This window comes from Pagrus major, chromosome 10, assembly GCF_040436345.1.
Source record: "Pagrus major chromosome 10, Pma_NU_1.0".
Classification (NCBI taxonomy): Eukaryota; Metazoa; Chordata; class Actinopteri; order Spariformes; family Sparidae; genus Pagrus; species Pagrus major.
In genome coordinates this window covers 8,148,216-8,173,248 of record NC_133224.1, presented here as the reverse complement: position 1 = coordinate 8,173,248, position 25,033 = coordinate 8,148,216, and the positions used below count along the sequence as shown (strand labels likewise).

Genomic DNA, 25,033 nt, shown 5'->3' with positions numbered 1-25,033 from the left:
ACGTCTTTGTATTTCTTGCAGGAAATGCTTAGTCACTTGCTCGGTGACTCACCAGCCCTCTGGGGGTTCGACTTGTTTCTACCCCCAGCGTCGACGGTATGACCGACCACAGATGGTCAGCAATGCTCAATTAAGAAACATGTTGCGCACCATAAACGCTGCATAGCAGCACTTTGTGGGGCTAAAATGATGAAAAACTCACACTGCCTACAAGGAAAACACAAACGGCCGGTGCGTTTATTTGTATGAACAATCTTTTATTTGGCCATACATTTCATTCATTCATTTAATAATTAATATACATTATATATACAGAAGCAAACAAAGACGTCCATGTCCCTGTTTAGCCATCTTGCAGTAAAGGTTGGCAGTGCATTCTTGGCCTTTTAACAGTGTCATTGGGTTTCTGTCTTTCATCCTCACTCTCACACACACGCACGCACACACACACACGGTGTCAGTCGGGTCAGAACCGCACGATCCTGTTTTCTGCTGCACACGTTCGATCCAGTTCAGCCTCGTCTCAGCAGTCTTTCTGCTCATCTGCGCCAGTACTGAACAGACAGGGACAGATCAGATACTGAGATTAAACTAAAAAGAAAGCAATTAACTATCTAACATGTTGCCAGAGCAGGTGTCGCACGTTAGCCTGTTTATTGTTCTTTGTCAAAGCACATCAAATGTTTCTTTTCATAATTAAAAGGCAGTAAATTTATTGAGAGAAACCTGCTTTAGACCGATCAGACCCATCACAGAAGTGTGCAAAAAGTCAATAAGAAAATCATGTGGTGAGTTTGAGTCCACGTACCTGAGCAAACTTGTGTATCTGCTCGACCACGGCGGCAAACAGAGCGCCCACACTCTCATCAATCAGACTCTGCATGTAATGAACCGCCTCCTCGTCCGACAGGTCCAATCTGAACTTGTCCTGCACCTAGAGGCAAAAAACTCATCACTCATACTCCCAATCACAGGCACATAAATTTATCATCATTTAAGATATGACAGTGTTATTACTTGGCTCCCATCTAAAGTGCCTCAATACATCAAACCCCAATTATTGAAAAAAAAAAAAATGTGGTATTTGTTGTGGTTAGATCGCCTTCCAGTAACAACAAAAAGAGAGCACCAGGTGTGTCTGGCTAAGACAAAGGACGGTGAAATGAGGCAACATACGGTGAAGCACCTACTGCAAGAGTTTGGTTTAATCTCACTCAATTGTCCCTCTGAGCTCTCTCACACTTACACCCTGGTATGGCTTATATATAGCCTAGTCGCTTGCTGGAAATGCCTTTTGTTTCGTCAAAACGCATATCCTAAGATGCAGAATATAGTGAATGTAGCAGTCTAAAGCAGTCTTAACAGAGCAGTCAATCACAAGAGGTCCTTGAACATAGAGTCATAAATGAATATCTGGCTGACGGGTCCAGTAGAACAGAAGATTAGCTGTGCACACAGACAGGCTTACAACCGGCGGAGATAACAAACTTACCTTCTTAACGGTCTTATCAGGCTCCAGGGCGATGTCAGGAATATTGGCATCCACCATGAGAGAGAACAGATTCAGGATCAGGTTGGAGTATCTGAAGAATTTGAGGAAAGAAGGATATTTTACCGTTAATATGTGAGGGAGCGTATTGTAGTTTAAATCTTATTGTGTCTCAGAATCATGACTCTCCTCGACATGAGAACAAAGTTTTTTCTCTTCACTTATGTATCTGGTCTCTTACCTCCTGAGGTGCAGGAAGGCGGTGTAGCACTGCTTCCTGAACTCCTGGTACTGCTCGCTCTGCATGCCCCCCATCCCCTCCACCATCTCTTTGCTCAGCTTCATGGGCGGAGGCAGCGGTTTGGGGTCCCGACCCAGGATGTAGCCGAAGTCGATGTGGAAGAGCTTCCCTGGAGGAAAAGATAATATTCTAAGACCGCTCCATAAACTTGGATGTTAATTAACCAGAATCTAAAAGGAACATGTCCGCCTCACCGGTCTTTGTCAGCAGCAGATTGTCCAAGTGTCTGTCTCCTACTCCCAGGATGTAGGTGATGACGCAGTAACCAGCTGGAGAGAGACAACATTGGTTAAACTGCTGGGATCACCGGTCGAGTATACCAACAGATTATCTGTTAAAACTGACTCACCACAGCTCTTGACGTAGGTGTCCATCACCTCCGAGCTGATGCCGTAGGGTCCTTTTTCACTCGGTGCGTGCTTCCTGAAGAAGCTCTGTTGAAATACATGAAGTGATTACAAGGACAGGTCACATTGTGTGTCAGCTAGAACTACATGTCAGCAGTGTCCTGATTGTTTCTGCTCACCTGGATGTTTCCTTCAGTAGCCAGGACTTCAGCAACAGGGACAGACTGAACGAACTGCATAAAACCTGCAACAAGAAGGATTATTTTTAGTTAGACTGAAAGACACATTGTTCTTTCAGGAACTAAATGTGCTGCTGCTGTTTTTGTGAGATATCATTCACAAAGAGATTCTTTATTTCAACTGGACTAGAAAATAAAGCCTGTATTATTGTGCTTATTCTGCCTATTTTCTACCAAACAGAGTAACGAGTGAAGGGCTGCACTGAATAGTTTGAAGCTTCATTCAAAACGCTGATATTCAAATGCTGAGCTGTTGTTTTTGCACGCCTAATCATTCTGTTTAAGCTGCACAGTTGCAGACAAAGTTTAAGCTATGCTGATATCATGTCAGTATTAAACTATTTGTAGAATTAGATTCCAGTCGTGGCTGCGTATGATTGTTTTTGACTCGTGTGATCCAAACAATTCCAATAACTACAAAATCTTGTAAAGATTAAATCTACAAAAGGTTTTATCTCATGATTTATCATCCTTCAATCCATAGTTGTTGTTGTTTAGCTTGTTTAGCCTTTCAAAATAAATAAGTAAATAAAATAACTATAATAAATGTAAAAAAAAATCATGTATTAACAGGGTGAACTAGCAGTAATCTAACACCACCATAATTATATTCATATCACCACGATAACAAAACATATTTTTGGCTTTAACACTATTATAGTGTATTACTCAAGTACTTATGAAAGTTAAAAAATAAATAAAAATCATTATCTAAATTTGCTCAACGCTCCATTTAATCCCATGAATCACATTATTCAAATTAAGGATTTTGTACATGAATTTAAAAAAAAATCCTTAAATTGATGATTATTTGTTTTTTACTTTGGCAGTTTCAGACCTTCGTAGTTACGTTATAACACATGACAACAAACACTCAAGCATTTCACCTCAATAGAAGCTCCGAATATAAAAACTGACACCAAGTTCAGTCCTAATTGAGTGGTCACGACTTCTTACCGTGCTTGGTGCTGGTGGCCAATACTTTATAAGGCGTCAACTTCAGGTCCAAATTCTCCTTCCTCAGCAGCTGTATGCAAAAAAAAAAACAAAAGGTTTGATTTAATAAAAGTATTTTACAACAGTATGAAAAGAGCTAAGGGAAGCAAAAATTGCATTTTCTGTAGCATTATTCTTCAAGAAAAAAAATGTGTTGGACCTTCAATATTATAAAAGCCAGAGGAGCAACTCTTCCATCCAGAGATCACAGTACTGTAACCATTTTGTCAGCTGAAGAGATTTTTATAGTAGAGAAGAAAATCCAGAGATTCTGTATTATTCTTACTTTGTCCATGAGAGAGATGATCTGAAGGATGAGCTGATCCTGTCTCAGGTCGTCTCCATGTTTGAAGATAACTGGGTACATGGCTCCGTCCTCAGCTTTGAAGATCAGTTTGGCGGGCATCAGAGCGCTCTGACACACACAGAGGGAAAAGACTTGTGAACGATGTGTCACACAGATACTGGGTTTAGTCAAGACAGAACAAAGCAGCAAGCTACTGGTGCCTTAAATATGATGCTTGCTTCTGTATTCGATGATTCTTAAGTTGCAAAGAAGAAGAAGAGAGAGTGATTTGTGAGGAGTGAAGTTAGTTTTTCTGTACCTTGAAGAGTGTGGCTGTCTCAGGGACGATGCCTCTGATCCTGATCTGAGGCTCCAGAGGAAGAGGAATGGGCTCTATCTCTGAAAGATTCACCTTCTCGTTGTCAGCCAGCAGAGCCTGCAGCCGCTCTGTCTGCACGCACACACGCACACACACACAGGAAGGGAGGGAGGCTGCTGTTAACACAACTCAGCAGTGTGTTCAACACAAAATAAGCTGTATAGAAAGCATGTTTGATAGAATACAGACAGACATACTTCATTATTTAATCAAGTCAACTCAGAGAAAACACTGTAGATGTTTAGCGGGTGTTTGACGTGTAGATATTCTGTTCTTACTTTCTTCTTGCGGTTTCCGCTCTCCCTCTGCACAGCTTTCATCAGCTGCACCAGCCTGTCAACAAACGTCTGCTGGGCGGCCAACAGCGACCGCATCACCCTCACGCACTTATCACCCTGCAGGGAAGAGGAAGTCAGTGTGTTAAAAAGGGAAGCGGCAAAGAGTAGGTTAGTAGCTCACCGACAGTGATACTGTAATGCAGACATGTATCAGAGTGAAGAAATATTAAGGTTTGACATTTTGGGAAACATTATTAGTGTTCTAGTGAGTATGAATTCGACAGGTAGACCACCCGTCAAATTCATACTCACTATGAGCAGTGCAACGTTTCTGACCTTGAGTAAAGCCTGACTGAACCTCCTCATGACGTTCAGGTACATCTCGTGGGTCTTTGGATCTCTCTGCTGGGTGTCCTGATCCTCACACTCCACAATCACATACCTGAAGAAGATGACACACAGGTTTCACTGACAGAAACAAACAAAAAAAAAGACGTTTTCAGTCTCTAAGTTGCTTTGAATTGTACTCACCAGTACAAATAGTTGGCAAGCGTAGAGTTCTTGCAAGCACGGGAGATGAGAAAGGTGCACAAGTCCTGCTACAAAGAGACGCAATTGACAATTTGTCAATGTGCCGTTCGAGGATTAGTATCGTTTCAAACTGTTTTTTCTTTTCAAAACTGTTTTCTTTTCAGTGACATTTAGTGTTTCGTACCTCAAGGCTCTCGCTGTCAGCTCCTTCCTTGCCTTTCTGAGGTGCGGCAGAGGGTCCAGATGTGCCAGACAGGATCTGGGAACTACAGACAGAGACAATAATTAACAGTCAGAGGTCATGGCAATTAAAAACGCAGCTGAACTTTTACTAAATCTGATGGTGTGATCAGTAAGGTTTAGTCAGTGCCTCCAGCTGACAGCCCCGAGATTCTGGAGTTACACCAGTAAAATCATAACAGCCTAAGAGTTCATTCCGGCTTCTGAAAGAAAAATAATCAAATTCCACGAAGCAGCAAGCACTTTCCCAACCAGTGAGAGTTTCTGAGATAAATATAGATCCAGCTACAACTCATCAACAGACCACAAGAGAGCCTCCATGTGTGCCTTGCTTCCGTCACAGCTGCTCTCAGTGTTGATGTTTTTACGATCCACAGCCGGAGTAGCTGTTCTAACTTCTCATCCAAGTACTGACCTGTCCATTGCCGAGTCATCTGAAAGTCCCTGGCTGTCTCTCTTGCTGCCTGGCTCCAGGCCGCCCTGAATGTCGCTGAAGTTCTCATACTTGAGCGCCTGGACGAGCTGGAGAAGATACATCAGCAGGTCCTAGAGAGAGGAGGAGAGGGGAATAATTAGGCTGATGTTTTCTTTCCAAAGAAGTTCATATTTTGGATGTGAAGCTGAAGGATCATTTTGTTCAAATTTAAAGAGAAGTTTCTAAATAATTCTCTGATACTTTTTTGCCAAAAGGATTTCAATCAACTTTGGAATAGGAGACTAAAAACTTTTCTGCCCACATACAGATCCTCCAACGCCTACCTCATCATCTGCCTGCTGCAGGCGAGCCACAGCGTAGCGTCTGACCGTCGGGTTGGTGAACTGGGAGGACAGCAGCTCCAGAGAGTCCTCCACATCCATCGGCCTCCACTTCCCCAGCAGCTCCAGAGCCTGCTTGGCCTCCTGGGGCAGATCCCAGTTCACACACTTGAGGAACTTCGTCAGGGCCTGCAGTGAGAGGAGAAGAAGGAGGAAGATGTTTTTTTTTTGTGAGGATAAAGATCGAAACCTGGTTCACTTTGTTTATGGTGGAGAAGATCATAAGAACCCCACCCACCTTCTCCTGCGTGGTGAGGTAGTATCTGAACTTCCACACCAGGTCCTGTTCTTCAGAGCTCAGCTGCTTGGTTGGAGGGTAGCTCACGATGATCTGTTGGTGCATACAGATGAACACAGAAATCAAATCAAGTTCAGTGATTCATGCTAAAAGACAAACTGATGCATAATAAATGTGCTTTGATGTTCAGCTATAAAAAACAGAACAAATATGAGTTTACATTCGAGCATTTCGAACAGAAAGAACAGGTTCAGTGACAGGGCAGGCAGCTTAAATCAATGGAACTTGGACTCCGTGATCAATACCCAAAAGAAATCATGCAAAGACGCAAACAGCTACACCCAATCCGGGAAACAAGTGATGCAAGAGGAAAAAAAGCTGTCATCTTCGTGGACAAATTACACAGAGATAGATACCCCCTGGCTCTTCTAAATTCCCTCTTTTCCTTCCTTTTCTCTCTCGAAGCACTCTCGCTCCTCTCCCCTCTGTCACATCAGATACACTCACAACAACTGGCCTTCAACACCCTCAACACATGATGCGATGTGCCGATGTGTGATTTGTATCGCTTGTTAGTTTCTTTGTCTTGTCCTGTCTTCCAGTCCCTATTGTTTTGTGTCTGTTTCCCCCCACATAGCGTCATTCCTGTCACGCCTCTCACTTGTTTTGTGCTACATCACTTAATAATAATAGCAGAAATAAATAAAAAAAACAGATCACTGAAACACTTTGACTTGCATGGAGAAGGAAAAGACAGATGCTGTATGTGTTTGAATAAATAACAGCTTTTTCTGCAAGTTAAAATGCTTTGATGTCCCTCTTTTATTCTGAAAATCAAAGAGCTTCAACTGAGCGTTACACCCACAGAAATGATCCTCAAGTATTTATAGCCGAGAATGTTAAAACAGTTAGTTCTGGTCCCGAGCTGACTTACAGTCAAAGCATCTGTTAAACTCCCAAAGAGCACATAAACATAACACCAGAGCTCTTTATTTAACCAATAAATCACATGTGATACTGATAAAGTTATTTTCTAGAATTGTATTTCATTCTATATTATCTAATTGACGTAGATTTACTCAACACTTTGCTACCTCTTCTGCTGTTACTTAATAAAAGCAATGTGGCACTCAGCATCATTTATAGACTAGTTTAGCAGAATACTGTTTTTGGAATATCAGTGCAACACATGGTCTCCTACTGACTGACTTTCCATTTCATCTGCTCTTGAAAGAGACTTTATACTTCTTGTTGGATCTGAGAATGTATGGACCCTAAATAAAAGTATGCTGCTGGTTACTTACATTAAGCTGGTCCCGTGTGGCAGCGTTGGGCTTCAGGTCGTGATCTGACGGTCCGCTGCGGAGGCTACGAGCCAGTTTGTGATGCTTGCTCTCAACTAGGTTCTCCTGTAGACAGACCATAAATTGGAAAATACTGTTTACTATTGTTTCTACAATGTTAGTGTGTTCCTGTGTGTGCGTGTCCTCTCACCATCCCCATCTGTGGGTCAGGAACTTTGACGATGTCGCAGCTGGTAAGGACGGGTGACGCGTCATCTCCATCCTGAGCGAGAACAAAGTGAAATACATCAATCAGGTCATCAATAGCACATTATTAACATACATTAAATGAGTTATGTGAATACTATTATGAAAATACCTTTTCATAATAGACAATGCTGTACTCCTTGTCATTTGTTTTGACACGGGGAAACTCCACCATGAGGTACATGAAGTTAGAGCTGCGTTTCTCACTCTGCAGAAACACAACAAAGACAACAAATATTTACAAAAAGTTTAAACTGTTCAACCTGCAATAACTGTTTTCTTTGGCCACTTGGGAGCAGCAGTGACAACTTGCGAAAACATTAACATATACTGTATCATACATACATACATCTATAATACAAACTTGTTAGCAAAAAGTTGCTTATTTACACATCCAGCAGTAATGTGGCAACATAATCATTAATTTAAAGTCATGTTTCTGGCCAACTGGTGAATATTTAGTCCATTCCATTCTCTTTTGGCTCGTTTTTGGTCTCTACCATCTCCTGAGGGAAACATCTGCCTCTTTAACTTCTATATGTTCCACTATGTTCACCAGCTAGTTGCTACATGTGTCTAAATGCTAATGTCAGCATTCTAACATGCTAACTATGACTGTACAAACATGCTCATGTTTGAGGGGTATAACGTGGACCATTTTCACCACATTAGTTTAGCATGTTAGCATGCTAACATTTGCTAACAAGCACTTAACAAAAAGTACAGCTAAGGGCTTATCAAAGATCATAGACTTTTTCCTCAAGGGAACATGAATAATGTTACCACTTTTTAAAGACAATCCATCCAAGAGTTGCTCAAGATATTTCACTCAAAAGCACGAGTGTCAACCTCATAATAATGGCACCACAGGATCAACAAAATCAGCAGGATTTATCCTCTGGGGATCATGAATTTCTGAACAAAACATCAAAACAATCAAACTGACATTTGTTGACATATTCCAGTCTGGATCAAAGTGGCCTTTTCCACAACATAAACAAAGCCGTTTTGAAACCAACTCACCTCGTTGATCATCTCAATCTCTCTGAAGGTCAGACGATCCAGCCAGTCAACCTTCACCATGTGGCCCTGCCGATGGGCCTTTGTCAGCTGGATGGAGAGACAAAAGAGGAATAAAGAGGGTAGGAAAACAAGAAGAATGAAAAAGGTTTACCATAATACAGGAAAATACAGAGGTTGAGGTTCTGTTGCAGCAGAACTAATCACAGCATGGTGGCTGATGTGCAAACAGCTCGACCAATCATGCACAAATCCAGTGGCAGCAGCCAATCCAGCATCTCCGCTCACACACTCAGCAGCCAGTCCAGTCATCAGTCAGTGTGGGTGTCGGGAATGTGAGCACACATTTGGCCATGAACATGTCAGCTGGTTAGAATTAGTACTCACTCTTTAAAACAAAACATAAACTGGTAGCAGCCGAGAAAAAAACTTGATATGATTAAGTCAACGGCACTAAGGATTAATAAAAAATGTAAGAATTGATACGTTTGTTTTAGGAATTCATTGATTAAAAAACAACACAAATCCAATCAGATGATGTTAAGATGAAATGAAGTCCCTGACGCTCCATGAAATATTCCAAAAAGCTGCACCAAGTTGACAAACAACATTTTCTTTACAAGAAAATCATGCACACACACTTACACAAAATACACTAACATACGGCAACAGCAGAACACTCGAAAACAAATGTGTGTGATGCTTTAAAGAACGCAGCCGTAGACCTTCACAGACAGGTGTTCACACCAAAACCTGGGTCCAAATGTACTTGTAAATGCCGTGACTGGGTTTATACAACATACAGGTTTCCCACATAGAACAATGCAAAGTGTTCAGGGAAATAATAGATGAAGAACGTTTATTTAATTAGAACTCTCCTGATACAGAACATACTGAAATTTATTTGAAAACACGTTTGGACCAAGGCCTTCTTCACACACATACACACATTCTGCCAGCACTAACTCCTCCACTTGTACTCACATCACTGAGTACCTCCAGGTCAGGGCCCTGGAACAGATGATGGTTTAGACACGTATCGGAGGGTTTCGCTATTTGTCCAACACACACACACAATGTTCCATCCTTTCTCTCAGCTCCTCTTCATCCTACCCTGTCCTCCTCTTATCCTACACCAGTACTTTCTCCCTCCAATTGTTTCCTGTCCAACACACATACAGTATTATACCTTGGCGAGTCTGCCCATCTGGTCCTCCGTCAGGCTGCTGCTGGTGCGTCCTGGTGTGGTGGTGGGCTCCCCTCCGTCCCCCTCCACACCCGGCCAAACCTTCAGGTCATGCATCCCTTGCCGAAACATACTATAAGAAGGCAGGAGAAGGTGTTTGTCTTTAATTTTGGTGGATTTTTTTGTAACTACTTCAACACAGAGCCCTGTTTCAATTATAAAACTGATGCATTTTTGAATAATTATTTTTTTGACCTGGTAGCAAGAAAAAAATACATAATTTTACTTTTGACTTTTAATAAATGCTCTTGTGACACAATTGTATGTTCTCGCAAAACCCAATAAAAGTTTTAAAATACTAACACTAAAAAAGCACAAGTTTTAATGAGAGGTTAGACTCACCCATATTTGCCGAACAGGGTGACAGTGGTTCCCCCGACGGGGACGGCTCTGCCGGGCCCATAGATGTCCCACACTGTGAGAGCAACCTGGGCACTTTGGGGAAGGTCTGGGTACTTGACTGGCAGCCGCAGCCACTCGTTCCAGCTGCACAGGACAGCAGGAGCGGGGATGGAGAGAGTGTACATAAAGTGTAAGAGGAGATAAAGGTCTAAAGGTCTTTTTTTAAGATATAGGAATAAAGATTTGCTCTTCTTTGAAAGACTTTTGTGACTTTTCAGCTCTGAAGAGGGAAAAATATCAGGCATATTGAGAGGCAGAGTCATTATTCGTGGTGAAAATATTCTAATAAACATTACAGATAAGATTTTTTTCTAATTCAGGAGGGAATGTCTGCTTCATTTGATGTTACAATGTGTAATGACTGAAAATGCAGACAGGAAGTGACATATACTCGAAGTTCCAGTGAAACTTTTGCAGTTCTTCACTGCATTGCTGCTTCTAAATTGAGACTAAAATCATATAAATAAACAAATATAAAAGATGAAAGGATCTCTACTTCCCGGAGAGGGAACGAGACTGATCAATACTCACTTCCAACGTGTGCTGAACGCTTTGTACGAGGTGCGAACGGGCAGGGCGAGAGGTTTTCCTTCAGCAAACACCTGACAGGTGACATAGAGGTCCGAGCAGTTCTCCTGGTAGAGGCCGGAGAACCGCAGCATGGGGTCTTCGAGCAGCGCTTTGTAGCTCTTCTGCTCTCGCTTTCCCTCTAAACTGCCTCTGGAAGAGGAGAGAAGAGACAAAACAACAAGGTGAAAAAGAGGAGAAACAAGTATGTTGTTTCCTGATGTAATCCAAAGGTGTTGTAACTTGTCCTCTCATTAAATAAGTCAAAAATAAGTAAACTATTGTAAATAAGTTACAAACAGGGCTGATTTGATTCCATTTTCAAAAACTATTTTAATTTAAAAAAAGGATACGGATTGGAGATTGACGTTAGGTTGTGATGTGTTTATAAAAATAGCATCACGTGTACCAGGAATTTCCTGTTTCGGCTTCACACATAAAATCAGAACATATGGACAAATAAAAATGTGACCATCCAAGATTCTTAATCAATTAGACCATTATAATACAATAATCAGACTCATGAGCTGTGCACATGATTTTAACAAGGAGACAGCTGTGCTTTGAGAGCTTTCAATGAGTCATGGTGAAGTAAAGAAACATCCAACAACAAACTATGAAATGTTACTCTACTTCCATCAAATCACTGGACTCAGTTTAGTAACATTATTGTTCTAACGGGGCAGGAACTTCGTCATCATCGAACCAATAGACAATAAACATAACACAATGAAAGTAAAGAACAACAGGCATCACAATTCATCAGCAATACAGCAATATATCAGCTTGTATGTTGTAAAACATCTGTGTAAAGTTTTGTAAGAGGGTCTAATAATTGGTTAAATGGAATCACGTAATTATAATAAGATTTATACAGTTACTTGGACAACCACATACTATATTTAGTATCAATTAAGCTATGTACTAGGCCCAGAGCCACATCTTCAACGTATTGTCATGTATACTTCTTTTGTCAGCCATATACTGTAAACTGGCAAAACCTTATTTTTTGACTAAATTAATAACATCAATAATAAACTATCCACAAATAGTTGGTTATCACCATTCTGTCCATGGACATACAGATCACTTGGCAATTTGCTACTTGATTTTGGGGGCTGAAACTGTCCCCAACATTGCTGTATCAGCTGAAATACACACATTTTTGCAGTGATCTCTAAAACGTGGTTATTAAAAACACGTGATGAGGATTTGTAACCGAGGCAGCATACTTTCAGTTTGGCAATGAGCCGCATTGTCATTTACTGGGAATTTAATACTTATGAATTAGCCCAAGCATCTTTCCGTGCATTAAAATGTCAAAAACAAGTTTCTATATTGGTGCATGTCTGGTAACAGATACACGGATGCTGATATCGGCCAATATCGGCCGAAAATCGGCCGAAAATCAGCCGATGAACATCTCCCAACACATTTTAACAAAACACTCAGGGAGTTGTAATGAAGATTTATGACTTTTACTAGACGAACTGAAATGTAATAGATAAACAGTTAGTTAGGACATAGTTTAAAGTTTATAGTGAGAAAAACAAACACACACACACACACACACACATAGCAAACATAGCAAGCATCCTGTCAAGTCACAAGATAGATTAGTTACACCTCTCGAGCAAAAGCGACCCGCTAAGTGCACAAACTCACATCTTAAGTTGAACGTTGATGTCCATATCACAACTGTAGACATAGTTGAATTTATCAGTTTCCATCTTCCGACGGGAAAACACTGACTTCGACCCAAAAACCCTGACGACTTCAACATGAAATCCCGGACGGTTATCTGAGACTTTGCGAGCGGTGGGGTTTGCGACAAGGCCTCGGCTCAGAAACAACAACGCTCCTCGGAAGCCTGTTTGATACCACAGCTCACACGGACAGCTACGTTGTCGGTCTGAACACACTGTCTAACGAGATAACTTCGACCGCCTGTGTTCACGGTAAAGACATTATTTTGACGGCGGTCTCACCGGGCATGATTTGATGTTTTTGATAGCTACACAACAACACAGCACCAACCGACAGCCACAGCCCGGCGAAAGTAGTCGATTATCGATGCCGTGCGACTGACGAAGCCTAGCGAGCGATCGCCGTATCGTGTATCGATTGGTCGAGTCTGACGGGACCAAAAGAGGAAGTGCAAGAGAGGCGGGGTTTACCGCATGCTTCTTAAAGGGACAGTCCACCCAAGACTGTACTGTTGACATAGTATTATTCTAGCAATCACAAATATTATGAAAATAATGTGCTATAATGCAGTGTTTTGTACTGATGTGAATAATATCTGTGTGGTAAGCTTGATTTTAAGAGTTAAAATTTAGTTTTATCGACATAAGAAAGCTCATATTTCTCATGATAACGCGTTAGTTTATCTTGTTATCTTGAGAAAACGATTTATCAACTAAATAGGATTCATAACATTCATATGGTGAGAAAAATTAACATGCTATTGCATAACTATGTTACATAAATGTGAACAAGAAATACATTAATAAAAGATGGATGTATTGTGTGTAGTGGTGGATGTTAGTCAAACTGTGATTTTGGGAAAAAAAAAGTAAAGATGTTAATGAATCCAGTATATTAGTATTTATAACTTCATTTCTTCATTTTGTGGAGTGTTGCCAGAGCCTCTGAAAATATTGCTTGTAGAGCAAAATGGCTTTATTTAAAAATGTGGTTTTGGTGTATTAAAGGTCCACACTGGATGGGATTTTCGGATATTAATACTGCTGTTACTACCGTATTTGAGATACAATACGCTACTACTAAAATGAAAAAGAAGACTGGATAAATTCATGCACGACATTTTAGTTAATGTGAAACTAAAGATCAGGCATATATAAATCGCATTGTACTGTGTATGTTAAAGATGTATTCTTCACTGAGATAGAAATATATTCGTTCATTATATCAGGGAAAGACATTTTGACAGCATGTCTTTACTAGCCTCCCAGGGTACAGTGTCTCTCTATGGAAGATATTTACTGTTAAGATGTCCCAGCAAAACAGTCCTCTTATTAAAGATTAAAGGCACCAAACTTGACGACAGCCCCTTTAACTTTTGTTAAATTAAAAGGCACTTGTCGCCAATTAAGTGCATACCCGTGAAAGGCAGCGGGCGTATGACAGGAAAATCCTCATCTTTTGTTTTGATGAGGTCCTCCCTTTTCATCAACGCTGGCGACAACACGGTGTGAACTCATTGTCAGTGTATCGTACGGGAAAAGGTCAAAACCATCCCAGTTGAATTTATCAAAGAACATCTGCCATTAGGGATGTTAGAAGATGTTTATCTTCCATCCTCTGAAACAGCATCGAATTAATCAAACTGAAGGACGAAATGTCCTCTGAAATGCTCAAACCATCTCCAACCATTGCTGTCTGTATATTGCTCAGAATATGACAACAGTACTTGAACTTAAACAAGTCTTCATTCAAACAATGTAGAGCTTGAGAGAGGCAACTGTGAGTCATCTGAACGATGAAGCACTCCTGACTGATCAGGGAGACCTATCAACACTCTCCGACTACTGTTGGGGTACCAGAGAAAAGGCACGTAGAACTCCAGATCACGAGGCCCCGGGGCCTCCTGTGAGAGGCTTGAGAGGATTTTTCCTATGATCTCGCACCTCAAGCTGCCGATAACACACAACTGGAAGAACATGAGCGAATGTTTTGATGGCCCTGGCAGCGCTGCATTGTCATGTCAGATCACATTTTATGATTTTGACATTTTTACCTTTTTTTCTTTTTCCAGGGATGAACTTGTGAGAAGAAAGATTACACAGAAATGCACAACTAGAGGCCAATGGTTAATGGATTTCTGGGGCTGATGTTGGATACTGAAATCAAGGATATACAGGCCAAATTATGTACACAAGCAAATATTCTGGAAATTATGTTTGCATATTACGAAGTTGATTTTGCAGACAACATAATTGAGGCCAGGACTATTTTCAGAGATAACGTTTCTTCGAATGACTAAAAGGTTCCCCCCGCTGGAGTACCAAGAAGGTGGTTGGGTTGGATGGCGGGCGTGCAAAGTGAGTCCAGGGTTTGTTTCCACACTCTATCTGAAGTGTATTAAAGTGCTAACAACAGTTTCATTCTTTACAATTTAAGATTCATTCTTGACATTGGAAATAGCAGCAATAGCAATTCTTAAAAGAGCAGTTAAACATTATGGGAAATTAGCTTGTTCCCTTTCTGAGAGAGAGTTAGGTGAGAAGATGTACAACACTCATGTTTGTACCGCAAATATGAAGCTGGAGCTAGCAGAATGTTAGCTTACCACAGACTATAAACAGGGAGACAAGCTAGCCTCACTCTGTGAAAAGGTTAAAAAAAAAATGTGCCTAGCAGCATCTCTCTAAAGCTTTTTCATTAACGTCAACCAGGACTTTGAATTCCCCAGATCTTAACCTGATTGAACATCCGTGGGACATGCAACGTCATCTTCATACTCATCAAACCATTCAGTGACTCTTTGTGCCCTGTATGGAAGAATCTCTGTGTTTCTCCACTGATTTATTTTCCTTTAATTAGTCCCCTGTGTGATTTGGTAACTATAGTGACAAACTGCATGTAGGTCTATTAATTAAGTGTTATCACAGATCAGTTAGTCACATCTTCAGTTTCCACCAAATGAGAGTTTGAATGGTGATGAATCATATTTGATAATTCCACCCCATCCCTCTCTCTCTCTCTCTCTCTCTCTTCCTCCTACTCTCCTTGGACGTCACCTCTCTCTCCCCCCCTGCCCTCCACCTCACCTCTCTCCTACCCTTCCCTCTCTTAGTCACCGCATTGGATGTGTCATTGTTTCTATCACTGTAGAGGTTCATGCCCGCTGAAGCGCAGCGAGGTGATCTCCAGAGTGCCCGACACAACGCCAAGACACAAGATTCCCTCCTCTTTACCTCACACAAACCACCACCTCCTCATTCCCCAGTGGATGGCACCGCCGACACCTTCTTCAGCCAGGCCTGTGGGCCACATGACGGCGCCGACCCCACCTCCACGCTGCGGTCGTAAAGCCTCAGGATGTATAAATAAGTGAGGAAAGGAAGAAGAGGGACTAGAAGCTGACCAGACCAGATGAAGATGGAGTTCAGCGGGCTTAACTTTGCGCTCGCAGCTGTAGGGTTTCTTCTGTGGACCAGCGGTGCCTCTGCTGCACCCATGGAGTGCCACTTCGACTCCAGAGGTGAGACCCCACTCTCTGAAATCTTAGAAATGATATCTATATCTACATTCTTTTCAAAAACGTATAATATTTGATTGCCATGTGTTGTTCCAGCACTGTGTGTGTTCGAGGGGAGGCAGTTCTCGCTGGGTGAAACCTGGATGGACAACGCCTGCCTGCAGTGCACCTGTCTGCACCCTGTGGGTGTAGGTTGCTGTGAGACGTGAGTACACAAAGCTGAGTGGTTTGGAGTCCAGATGCCCACAGTTACTGTACAGCAGCTGGCTTCAGATGGGCTGAGCAAACTAGTAAAACTCAGTGATGGAATGTAACTGAGTAAATGTACTTAAGTCTGTACTTTAAGGGGCACTATGTAGTTTTGGAGAAGAAATTCAAACTCAGAATTTTAATATTTACAATATTAATGAGGTAATAATACAAACTCAGAAATATTTATTTTTTCCATAACTGAATAATAATGAAACAAGCTGTTCTCAGAGGAAAATAAGGCTGATTCAAATGATTTCCCCAAAACTAAAAAGTGAATGTTTGAGTACACTTTTAAAGGTGCTTGTACTCCATTACTTTAATGTAACTACATTAGTTACTAGTTACATTGCAGACTGCATGCTGCATCAGAGCCAAAGAAGCACATTTTAAAAAACATTAATTTTGTTAGGAATTAAATAGGAAAAAAAACACCAAAAATGCTGTATGACAAATGTGATAATCGCTTGGCATTGTATGTCAGAAGGTCCATTCCTATTGTTTCTGTACAGCTGATGATTTATTAAATAGTGTAAATCTATAGCCAAAGTATATATGTTAACACAATATCTATACATTTACTCAAGTAAGACTTTGGGTACTTTTTCAGTGACTAGTAAAAGTTACTTTGTGTTCTCAAAAATAAATAAATGAATATACAAAATAAACATATACAGTATGTAAAAAAAGGTTACTTCATAGTGGTGGATCTGAACTGATGTGTCTTCATGGTGGAAATTTGTGTTGCAGCTGTGACGGCCCCAGGCCTGGGTTCTGTGTACAGTGCACTGTTGGTTTGTTTGTTTGCTTGTTTGCAGGTCCGAAGCAGTTGTGTCATTAGGTTGACAGGGAGCACCTGGCCAGCGCTCCCAGTTAGGCCTATTTAACCCCGCCTTCCCAGACGCAAGATCTCTCTGCTCCGCTCCCTCCACTTAGCACCAGACCAGCGTGCTGGTCTTGTCTTTCTTTGCGTTGCCTTATTTTGCACTAACAACATGCACCACACATTGATCATAACACCCACACACTCACCTACACTCCTGATACTGACTTCCACACCCATATGGTTAAGTAATTTACTTTAATAAATTGTGGTTTGTTTGCAACTGCTTTGTGCACATCTCCTCCTTTGTTGCGGCCTACGAGCTGGTCGTAACAAATTGGGGGCTCGTCCGGGATGAAGGTCGGTTTATTCTTTTTGTGTGATTTAGTGCTTGTTCCTCTTTTTTTTGAGTAAGTTTGGTTGGAGCGCTTTTGTTTGTGTGAGAGCACACGTTCGCCCGGGGTAAGTGGCTGTGCCTGAGGAAAGCCCTTAATCGGGGGGTTGGGCTTTCGTGCGAAGGTGACGTCATGGTGAGGATTCCCTGGTCGCCGGTAACGTAGTTCGCCCTTATATGGTGAGTTTGATTGCGCTCTGGGAGATGTGCCTTTGTAGTTAAGTTGGTGCACCTGTGCAACTCGTCTCCTTGGTGTTGAAGAGACGGGGTTTTGTTGTCGTTCGCTGTCTCGGGTTGTGAACGTTGACGGAGGCATGAGAAGGTAAGTGTCGGTCCACCTGTATGTGTGTGAGTTGAAGGAGTGTTTCCCCTTGTAGGTTTTAGCGGCGTCTCCCCTTTGGGTGTCGTCGGGGGGGCTGGTAGTGTTGGGGTACGGCGGTTAGAGCTTCCTGGTCCCTTTTCCCTAAAACTGCTCGGGAGCACATCCGTGGTTTTGGTGGGGTTGCCAGTTTCTGGTCGCCTCTCCGAACCAGCGGGCTCATAGTGCATAAATACCCGCCGCTACGCCTCATGAAGACTAGGGAGGAGTTATGTAGATAGCTTCTGGCTAGGTAGTTAGCGGGGAAGCTCCGTTGAAGGCTACGTCGGCCTGTCGACACTGGGTGAGTCCCGTCACTTTGCATTCTCTTGTGTTCGTTAAAATGGATGAAGTTGTTGAATCATTCGTGCAGGCGCCAGCTGAAGCGTTGCTGGATGAGTACACGAAGGATCAGTTGGTTAAAATAGCTGGCCATTACAATGTTGATGTTGGTGATAAACGGGTGAAAGAGACAGTGAAGGCAAATTTGAAGTTCAAGTTATTGAAAATGAACGTGTTGGGTGCGGGAGAGGCTGTGTCCGTCTCCGCAGGCACTGAGGGCGTGCCTCCGCCGGTAGTAGAGGGTCCTGGTGACGGGCTGTCTTTTGAGCAGCAGAAAGAGTTGCTATTGTTGCGGATGAAGCTAGAGACTGAGAAAGAAGTCGCTGTAGAAAGAGTGCGACAGAGCGTTGAGCTGGAGAAAGTGCTGTTAGTTGAAAAGGTGAGGCAGGAAACAGAGCAGGCGAAGATTGATCTGGAAAGGCAGAAAATGGTCTTAGTTAGAGAAGGGAAAGTTGCGGTGGATGATGTGCTTGCTTACGGTCCGTCCGGTCCGGGTGGCACCCCGGTGAGGTCTGATTTGGGTGATTTGAAGCTGGTTCCTAAATTCAATGAAAGAGACCCGGAAACTTTTTTCTCACTGTTTGAGCGTCTCGCTGAGGCTCGCGGATGGTCTGAGTCCACTTATACGCTGATGTTGCAGTGTGTGTTAACCGGCAAAGCGCAGGAGGCGTATTCTTGTCTCAGTAGCAGGGACAGTGTCAAATATGATGTAGTGAAATCGGCTGTTCTCAAAGTGTATGAGCGGGTTCCTGAAGCTTATCGCCAACGGTTTCGGGGTTGGAGAAGAGGCGATAGGTCTCATTTAGAGTTTGCTCGTGAGTTGTCCACTCAGTTTGATCGTTGGTGTACTGCAGCTGAGGCTGAGTCGTTTGATGGTCTGCGGGATCTCATGATTTTGGAGCAGTTTAAAAATTCTGTGCCGGGGCGCATTGCAACGTACATCAGTGAGCGTAAGGTTAAGACGGCAGCTGAAGCCGCTGCACTGGCCGATGACTATCTGTTGACTCATGGTGGGGATACTTGGTATCCGGGGGCGCGTGGTGGTGGTGCACATAGGGAGAATCACTCAACTGTAGGTGCATGGTCTAGTCGCCCAGTGAGAAATGTTGGGATGGATCAGAGAAATGAGCGTGGTTCTCGGGAGGCTGACAAACTGTGTAATTATTGTCACAAGCGAGGACACTGGAAAAGAGACTGTTACGCGTTTAAAACCAAGAGTACAACGGGAGCGAGTTATCCCAAGCCGGCAATGTGTGTTGGGCCTGTTCCTGACCGGGCGTTGGAGCCTTTAAGTGGGTTAAAACCGCAGGTGGTTAGTTCAGATCTGCAGTCTTATTTGCCTTTCATCAGTGATGGGTGTGTTTCCTTGGTAGGAAGTGATGAAATGGTGAAGATTAAGATATTGCGTGACACAGCTGCTTTTGACTCATTCATTGTGGAATCGGCTCTACCTTTTTCACAGGAGTCCTACACAGGTGCTTTTATACCGGTGCTCGGGATTGGGCTGCAGGTTCTGCAGGTGCCTCAGCATAAAATTATGTTGTCCTGTGGGTTGTTTCAGGGTGAGGTGGCGGTGGCTGTGCGCCCAGCTCTGCCCGTGGATGGCGTGACAATGATTTTGGGTAATGATGTAGCAGGAAGTCGGGTGTGGGCCGATGTTCCTCCTCCTGCTATCATTGTTTCAGCGCCTCTGGTCACCAGTGAGCCTGATAAAAATGTAACGGATTTTCCTGAGGTGTTCAGGGCATGTGCTGTCACGCGCGCGATGAAACGTGCGCAGTTGGTTGAGACAGATTTTTCTGAAAAGGATGACACTTCACAACAACATGATGTCATATGTTCTAATGTTCCTTGGTCTGTTTCTCACAGTGAGTTGGTGTCGGAGCAGCGTGCTGACAGTTCTCTCAAGAGTTTGCTGGACATGGTGCGGCCTTCTGGTGAGGTAAAAAATAACACTCAATGTTATTTCATCAAGAATGAGGTCTTGATGAGAAAGTGGGTGCCCCAGAGCGAACATTTTGTGGGTGAACCGATTTATCAAGTCGTGGTGCCATTTAGGTTTCGTACTGTGGTGTTGCAGATTTCCCACGATGAGTCTGGTCACCTGGGCGTCAGGAAGACGTACGACCGCATCCTAAGGTATTTTTTTTGGCCGCGAATGAAGAGAGACGTTGCTGAGTATATAAAATCATGTCATACATGTCAGCTAACCAGCAAGCCTAATCAGAACCTGAAGCCCGTTCCACTGTGTCCGATACCAGCCATAAGTCAGCCTTTTGAACATCTTATTATTGACTGCGTAGGCCCGTTGCCTCAGTCTAGGTCGGGTGCAATTTACCTGTTAACAGTGATGTGTCAGAGCACACGGTATCCAGCAGCTTACCCGTTGCGCACAATAACGGCCAGGTCTGTGGTGCGTGCGTTATCACAGTTTTTTTCCATCTTCGGAGTTCCCAGAATCATTCAGTCTGATCAGGGGTCAAATTTTTCCTCTCATTTATTTGCACAGATCTTAAAACAGCTACGTATCAGTCACAATCAGGCATCTGCTTACCATGCGCAGAGCCAAGGGGCTTTAGAGCGGTTCCATCAAACGCTCAAATCCATGTTGCGCGCATATTGCATTCAAATGGACGGAGATTGGGAAGCCGGTTTGCCATGGTTGTTGTTGTCTGCTAGAGAGGTGGTCCAGGAGAGTACCGGATTCAGCCCTAACGACCTTGTGTTTGGCCATACTGTCAGGGGTCCTTTAGCGCTTTTGCAGGATAGCTGGAAGGAAGTACAACCACCCCAAAACCTTATTGACTATGTAAATGGATTTAGATACAGACTGTATAAGGCCCAGGAGGTGGCCAAGAGTAAGTTGACGTCTGCGCAGGGCAAGATGAAAAAACTTTATGATCGCCAGGTAGAGAATCGTGTTTTCCTCCCTGGGGATCAGGTGCTTGCTCTTTTGCCTATTGTTACCTCTCCATTTCAGGCTAAGTTTTCTGGCCCATATTCAGTGGTGAAGAAGGTCTCAGATCAGAACTATGTGATAACTACTCCCGATCGCAGGTCACCTACTCAGCTCTGTCATGTTAACTTGTTAAAATCGTACTACACTCGTGCATCGCAGTTAATGGAGCAGAAAGCGCAGGTGTCTGGTGCCCACCCTGTTTGTATGTGTGTGTCGGTGTCTCCTCATGCTGTGGCAGGGCAAGAGGAAGATGACTTACCGGGTCCTGATGAAGCTGTACTGTGTGGTCGTCTGAAGAACTCTGAGTCTTTGCAGAATCTGGATGGTTTGCTGTGTCATGTGGATGTGTCGAAGCGTGGTCAATTAGCTGACTTGATAAGGAGGTATCCAGGTCTTTTTGGTGATACACCTACGCGTACACATTTGGTGGAGCATGATATAGATGTTGGGGATTGTAAACCCATAAAGCAGAGGTTTTATCGTGTCCATCCGGAGAAACGTAAGTACCTTGACGCTGAAGTCAAGTATATGCTTCATAATGGCATTTCACAGCCGTCTTCTTCTAGCTGGGCGTCTCCTTGTCTTTTGGTGCCTAAGTCCGATAACACGCCGCGGTTTTGTTCAGATTTCCGTAAGGTTAACAATGTGACAAAGCCGGATGCTTTCCCGCTCCCTAGGATGGAGGACTGTATTGATCAGGTGGGGTCCGCTAAATATGTTAGCAAGTTTGACCTACTAAAAGGGTACTGGCAGGTCCCGTTGTCAGAGAGAGCGAGGGAGATTGCTGCGTTTATTACGCCCACTGGTTTGTATGCATATACTGTAATGCCCTTTGGTTTGCGGAATGCACCAGCAACCTTTCAACGCCTCATGAATATGGTAGTTGGAGATCTGGAAGGTTGCTCGGTGTATTTGGATGACGTGGTCATCTATTCGGATAGTTGGAATGACCATCTTGACCGTGTTGAACAACTGTTCGACCGCTTAGCTCGCGCACAGTTAACGATAAACCTGGCAAAGTGTGAGTTTGCCAAGGCCACAGTGACTTACTTGGGGCGAGTAGTAGGGCAGGGCACAGTGTCTCTGGTGCGTGCAAAGGTGCAGGCTATTGACGACTATGCCCCGCCTCCAACTAAGAAGGCGCTGATGCGTTTTCTGGGGCTAGTTGGATATTACCGGTGTTTTTGCAGGAATTTTTCTACAGTTGTTGCGCCCCTGACAAATCTGTTGAAATCCAAAGTAAAGTATGTTTGGTCTCCAGAGTGTCAGTCTGCTTTTCAGAACGTTAAGGCCTTGATCTGTAATGCTCCTGTTCTGGCTGCTCCACATTGGGATAGAGCTTTCAAGTTGGAGGTGGATGCTAGTGCTGTGGGCGCAGGCGCAGTGCTATTGCAGGCTGATGACCTTGGGGTGGATAAACCATTGTGTTTTTTTTCTAGGAAGTTCAACAGACACCAACTGAACTATTCTGTTATTGAGAAAGAAACTTTGGCATTGATTCTAGCTTTGCAGCATTTTAATGTGTATGTCAGCTCTTCACCTGTGGTGGTCTTCACAGATCATAATCCTTTAACTTTCTTGAGCTCTTTGCAGTCTCCCAATCAGAGGTTGATTCGTTGGGCTCTCTTCCTCCAGTCCTACAGCCTCGATATTCGCCATATCAAGGGACGGGACAATGTAGTGGCGGATGCGTTGTCTCGGGCCCCTTGTGAATGATTGTGTAATATGTATTCTTGTTTTTTTGCCTTCCACTTTTGATCCCATCTTTCTTGGTCTCGCTCTCCTCTTAAATTTGCTTCAGGGATCCAGTTGCTGAGGTAGTGGGAGAACTGAAGTTTGTGAGGGACATAAGCGGTGAGGGGTTTGTTTCTATCTTGTTGTTGTTATTGTTATTATTGTTATTATTATTATTATTATTATTATTATTATTATTATTAGGTTAGAATGAATGTAGCTATTGATAAGTATAGAGCTTGGCAGTTTGGGAGCCAGGGTTCCCTTTGGGGACCCTGACTTTATGGGGGGGGGTGTGACGGCCCCAGGCCTGGGTTCTGTGTACAGTGCACTGTTGGTTTGTTTGTTTGCTTGTTTGCAGGTCCGAAGCAGTTGTGTCATTAGGTTGACAGGGAGCACCTGGCCAGCGCTCCCAGTTAGGCCTATTTAACCCCGCCTTCCCAGACGCAAGATCTCTCTGCTCCGCTCCCTCCACTTAGCACCAGACCAGCGTGCTGGTCTTGTCTTTCTTTGCGTTGCCTTATTTTGCACTAACAACATGCACCACACATTGATCATAACACCCACACACTCACCTACACTCCTGATACTGACTTCCACACCCATATGGTTAAGTAATTTACTTTAATAAATTGTGGTTTGTTTGCAACTGCTTTGTGCACATCTCCTCCTTTGTTGCGGCCTACGAGCTGGTCGTAACACAGCGTACAAGTATCCAGGTTCCCTACCTGAGTGAAGTATTTTACTTAACTGCAAGCAGCAAAATGTACCTTAAAGTATTTACATTAAAAGTAGTCATGATGCAAAATGGACCTATTCATTCTGCAGCATCTTTCATGATATTATCACTACTGATAAAAACAGCATTTTCCAAGGCTCAGTTGAACATTTCTATATACTGTTGTGATGAGAATTAATATTGCAATATTTCTCGCAGTGGAGTAGAAGTATAAAGTAAGTATAAAAGTACCTTCTACTTCTACTTCAGTACAGTGCTTGCATAATTGTACTAACTGAATTTCATTAAGTATTTACAGCTCTAGAACAGTATGCTCTTATTCAGGCACTTTTCTTGAAGTGTTTTGGAAGATCAACACCACAGCCTGCCACCTCCTTTGATGGTTGTTGATTTTCCTGCAGGTACTTTACTGTGTGACACTGCTGAACCACAGAAGAAACTGAGTCAAGCAGTGTTACGAGTTTACAGTCTAGTGGAGAATGTAAGGAAGTGTTGAAGCTGTAAGAGTTCTTGAAAAACTCTTCTCCTTTACCTCGATAACTGTCCAGGGTGCATCGGCCGGTGGATTTCCCTGCGTGGTGTGAGGTGCGGGTGGAGCCAGTGACCTGCAGAGTGTCTCTGGTGCAGACAGCCGACCCTCGTCTGCCCTGCTTGCCAGGTGACGACATCAAGGACCCGAGTCACGGATTGCTTCAGCTGCAGCAACAGCTGGAGGGGTAGAGAACCACTCAGACCAGCAACCATCTTTTCAATGTTTGCCTGTGAAACCAATTCTCACTACAGTTAAATACCAGTAACCATTTTTACACACATAGAATACTGATATAAAACTTTAAAAAGCATCTGTAGTTGTTGGATTGCATCATCAATGAAGGAAATGTGAGTCTGTGAAAACATTCAAGTAAAACTGCAGTATTTTCTAGCTAATTAACACATTTAGAAATTTTAAGGATCAGTTTTCTTTACATTTAACTTCACTTTCATTATATGTTTTATGTTAGTTATTATAGTAGGATATTTGTCTGATAAATATCTGATATGAGCTACATACTAAAAAGAGAAAAAGCTGCATAACTTTATTGTAATACAGATTGTTTGGGGAGGTTTTCGTCCTGCAGATCTGAACATTTATATAAAGCCAAATGCCATTTCTTTAATTATTCCAATAATGGCTGATTGTACATATAAGCAAATATATACTGTACGTACATTAATATATACTGTATAACTATTCCTGACCTGTTCTCTGCTGTAACTCATTTACCATCCAAATAAAAATCTTGTTT

The 25,033-nt window shown here is 42.9% G+C and overlaps 2 protein-coding genes across 3 annotated transcripts; one reads left to right on the top strand and one right to left on the bottom strand.

The window, feature by feature from the left end:
• Nucleotides 1-236: 236 nt before the first annotated feature.
• Nucleotides 237-13,050, bottom strand: pik3c3 (phosphatidylinositol 3-kinase, catalytic subunit type 3). Of its 2 annotated transcripts, none has more exons than XM_073475090.1 (25): nt 12,591-13,050; nt 10,890-11,078; nt 10,299-10,442; nt 9,900-10,029; nt 8,714-8,800; nt 7,803-7,898; nt 7,635-7,706; nt 7,445-7,549; nt 6,141-6,233; nt 5,846-6,031; nt 5,502-5,632; nt 5,031-5,112; nt 4,847-4,914; nt 4,652-4,757; nt 4,316-4,432; nt 3,978-4,109; nt 3,659-3,787; nt 3,334-3,403; nt 2,317-2,381; nt 2,140-2,224; nt 1,985-2,059; nt 1,731-1,899; nt 1,493-1,583; nt 809-934; nt 237-554 (listed from the first exon to the last, which is right to left on the bottom strand). In XM_073475090.1, the coding sequence occupies exons 1-25, from the start codon at nt 12,653-12,655 to the stop codon at nt 540-542; spliced, it is 2,628 nt and encodes an 875-aa protein (XP_073331191.1). In that variant the 5' UTR covers nt 12,656-13,050; the 3' UTR covers nt 237-539. The 2 variants fall into 2 exon arrangements, with proteins under 2 accessions (XP_073331191.1, XP_073331192.1); XM_073475091.1 differs by having other exon boundaries at nt 425-554; nt 4,847-4,911; nt 12,591-12,752.
• Nucleotides 13,051-16,043: 2,993 nt separating this feature from the next.
• Nucleotides 16,044-24,467, top strand: msmp1 (microseminoprotein, prostate associated 1). The gene is made up of 3 exons (XM_073474632.1): nt 16,044-16,152; nt 16,246-16,354; nt 24,296-24,467. The coding sequence occupies exons 1-3, from the start codon at nt 16,044-16,046 to the stop codon at nt 24,465-24,467; spliced, it is 390 nt and encodes a 129-aa protein (XP_073330733.1).
• The last annotated feature ends 566 nt before the right edge of the window (nt 24,468-25,033 follow it).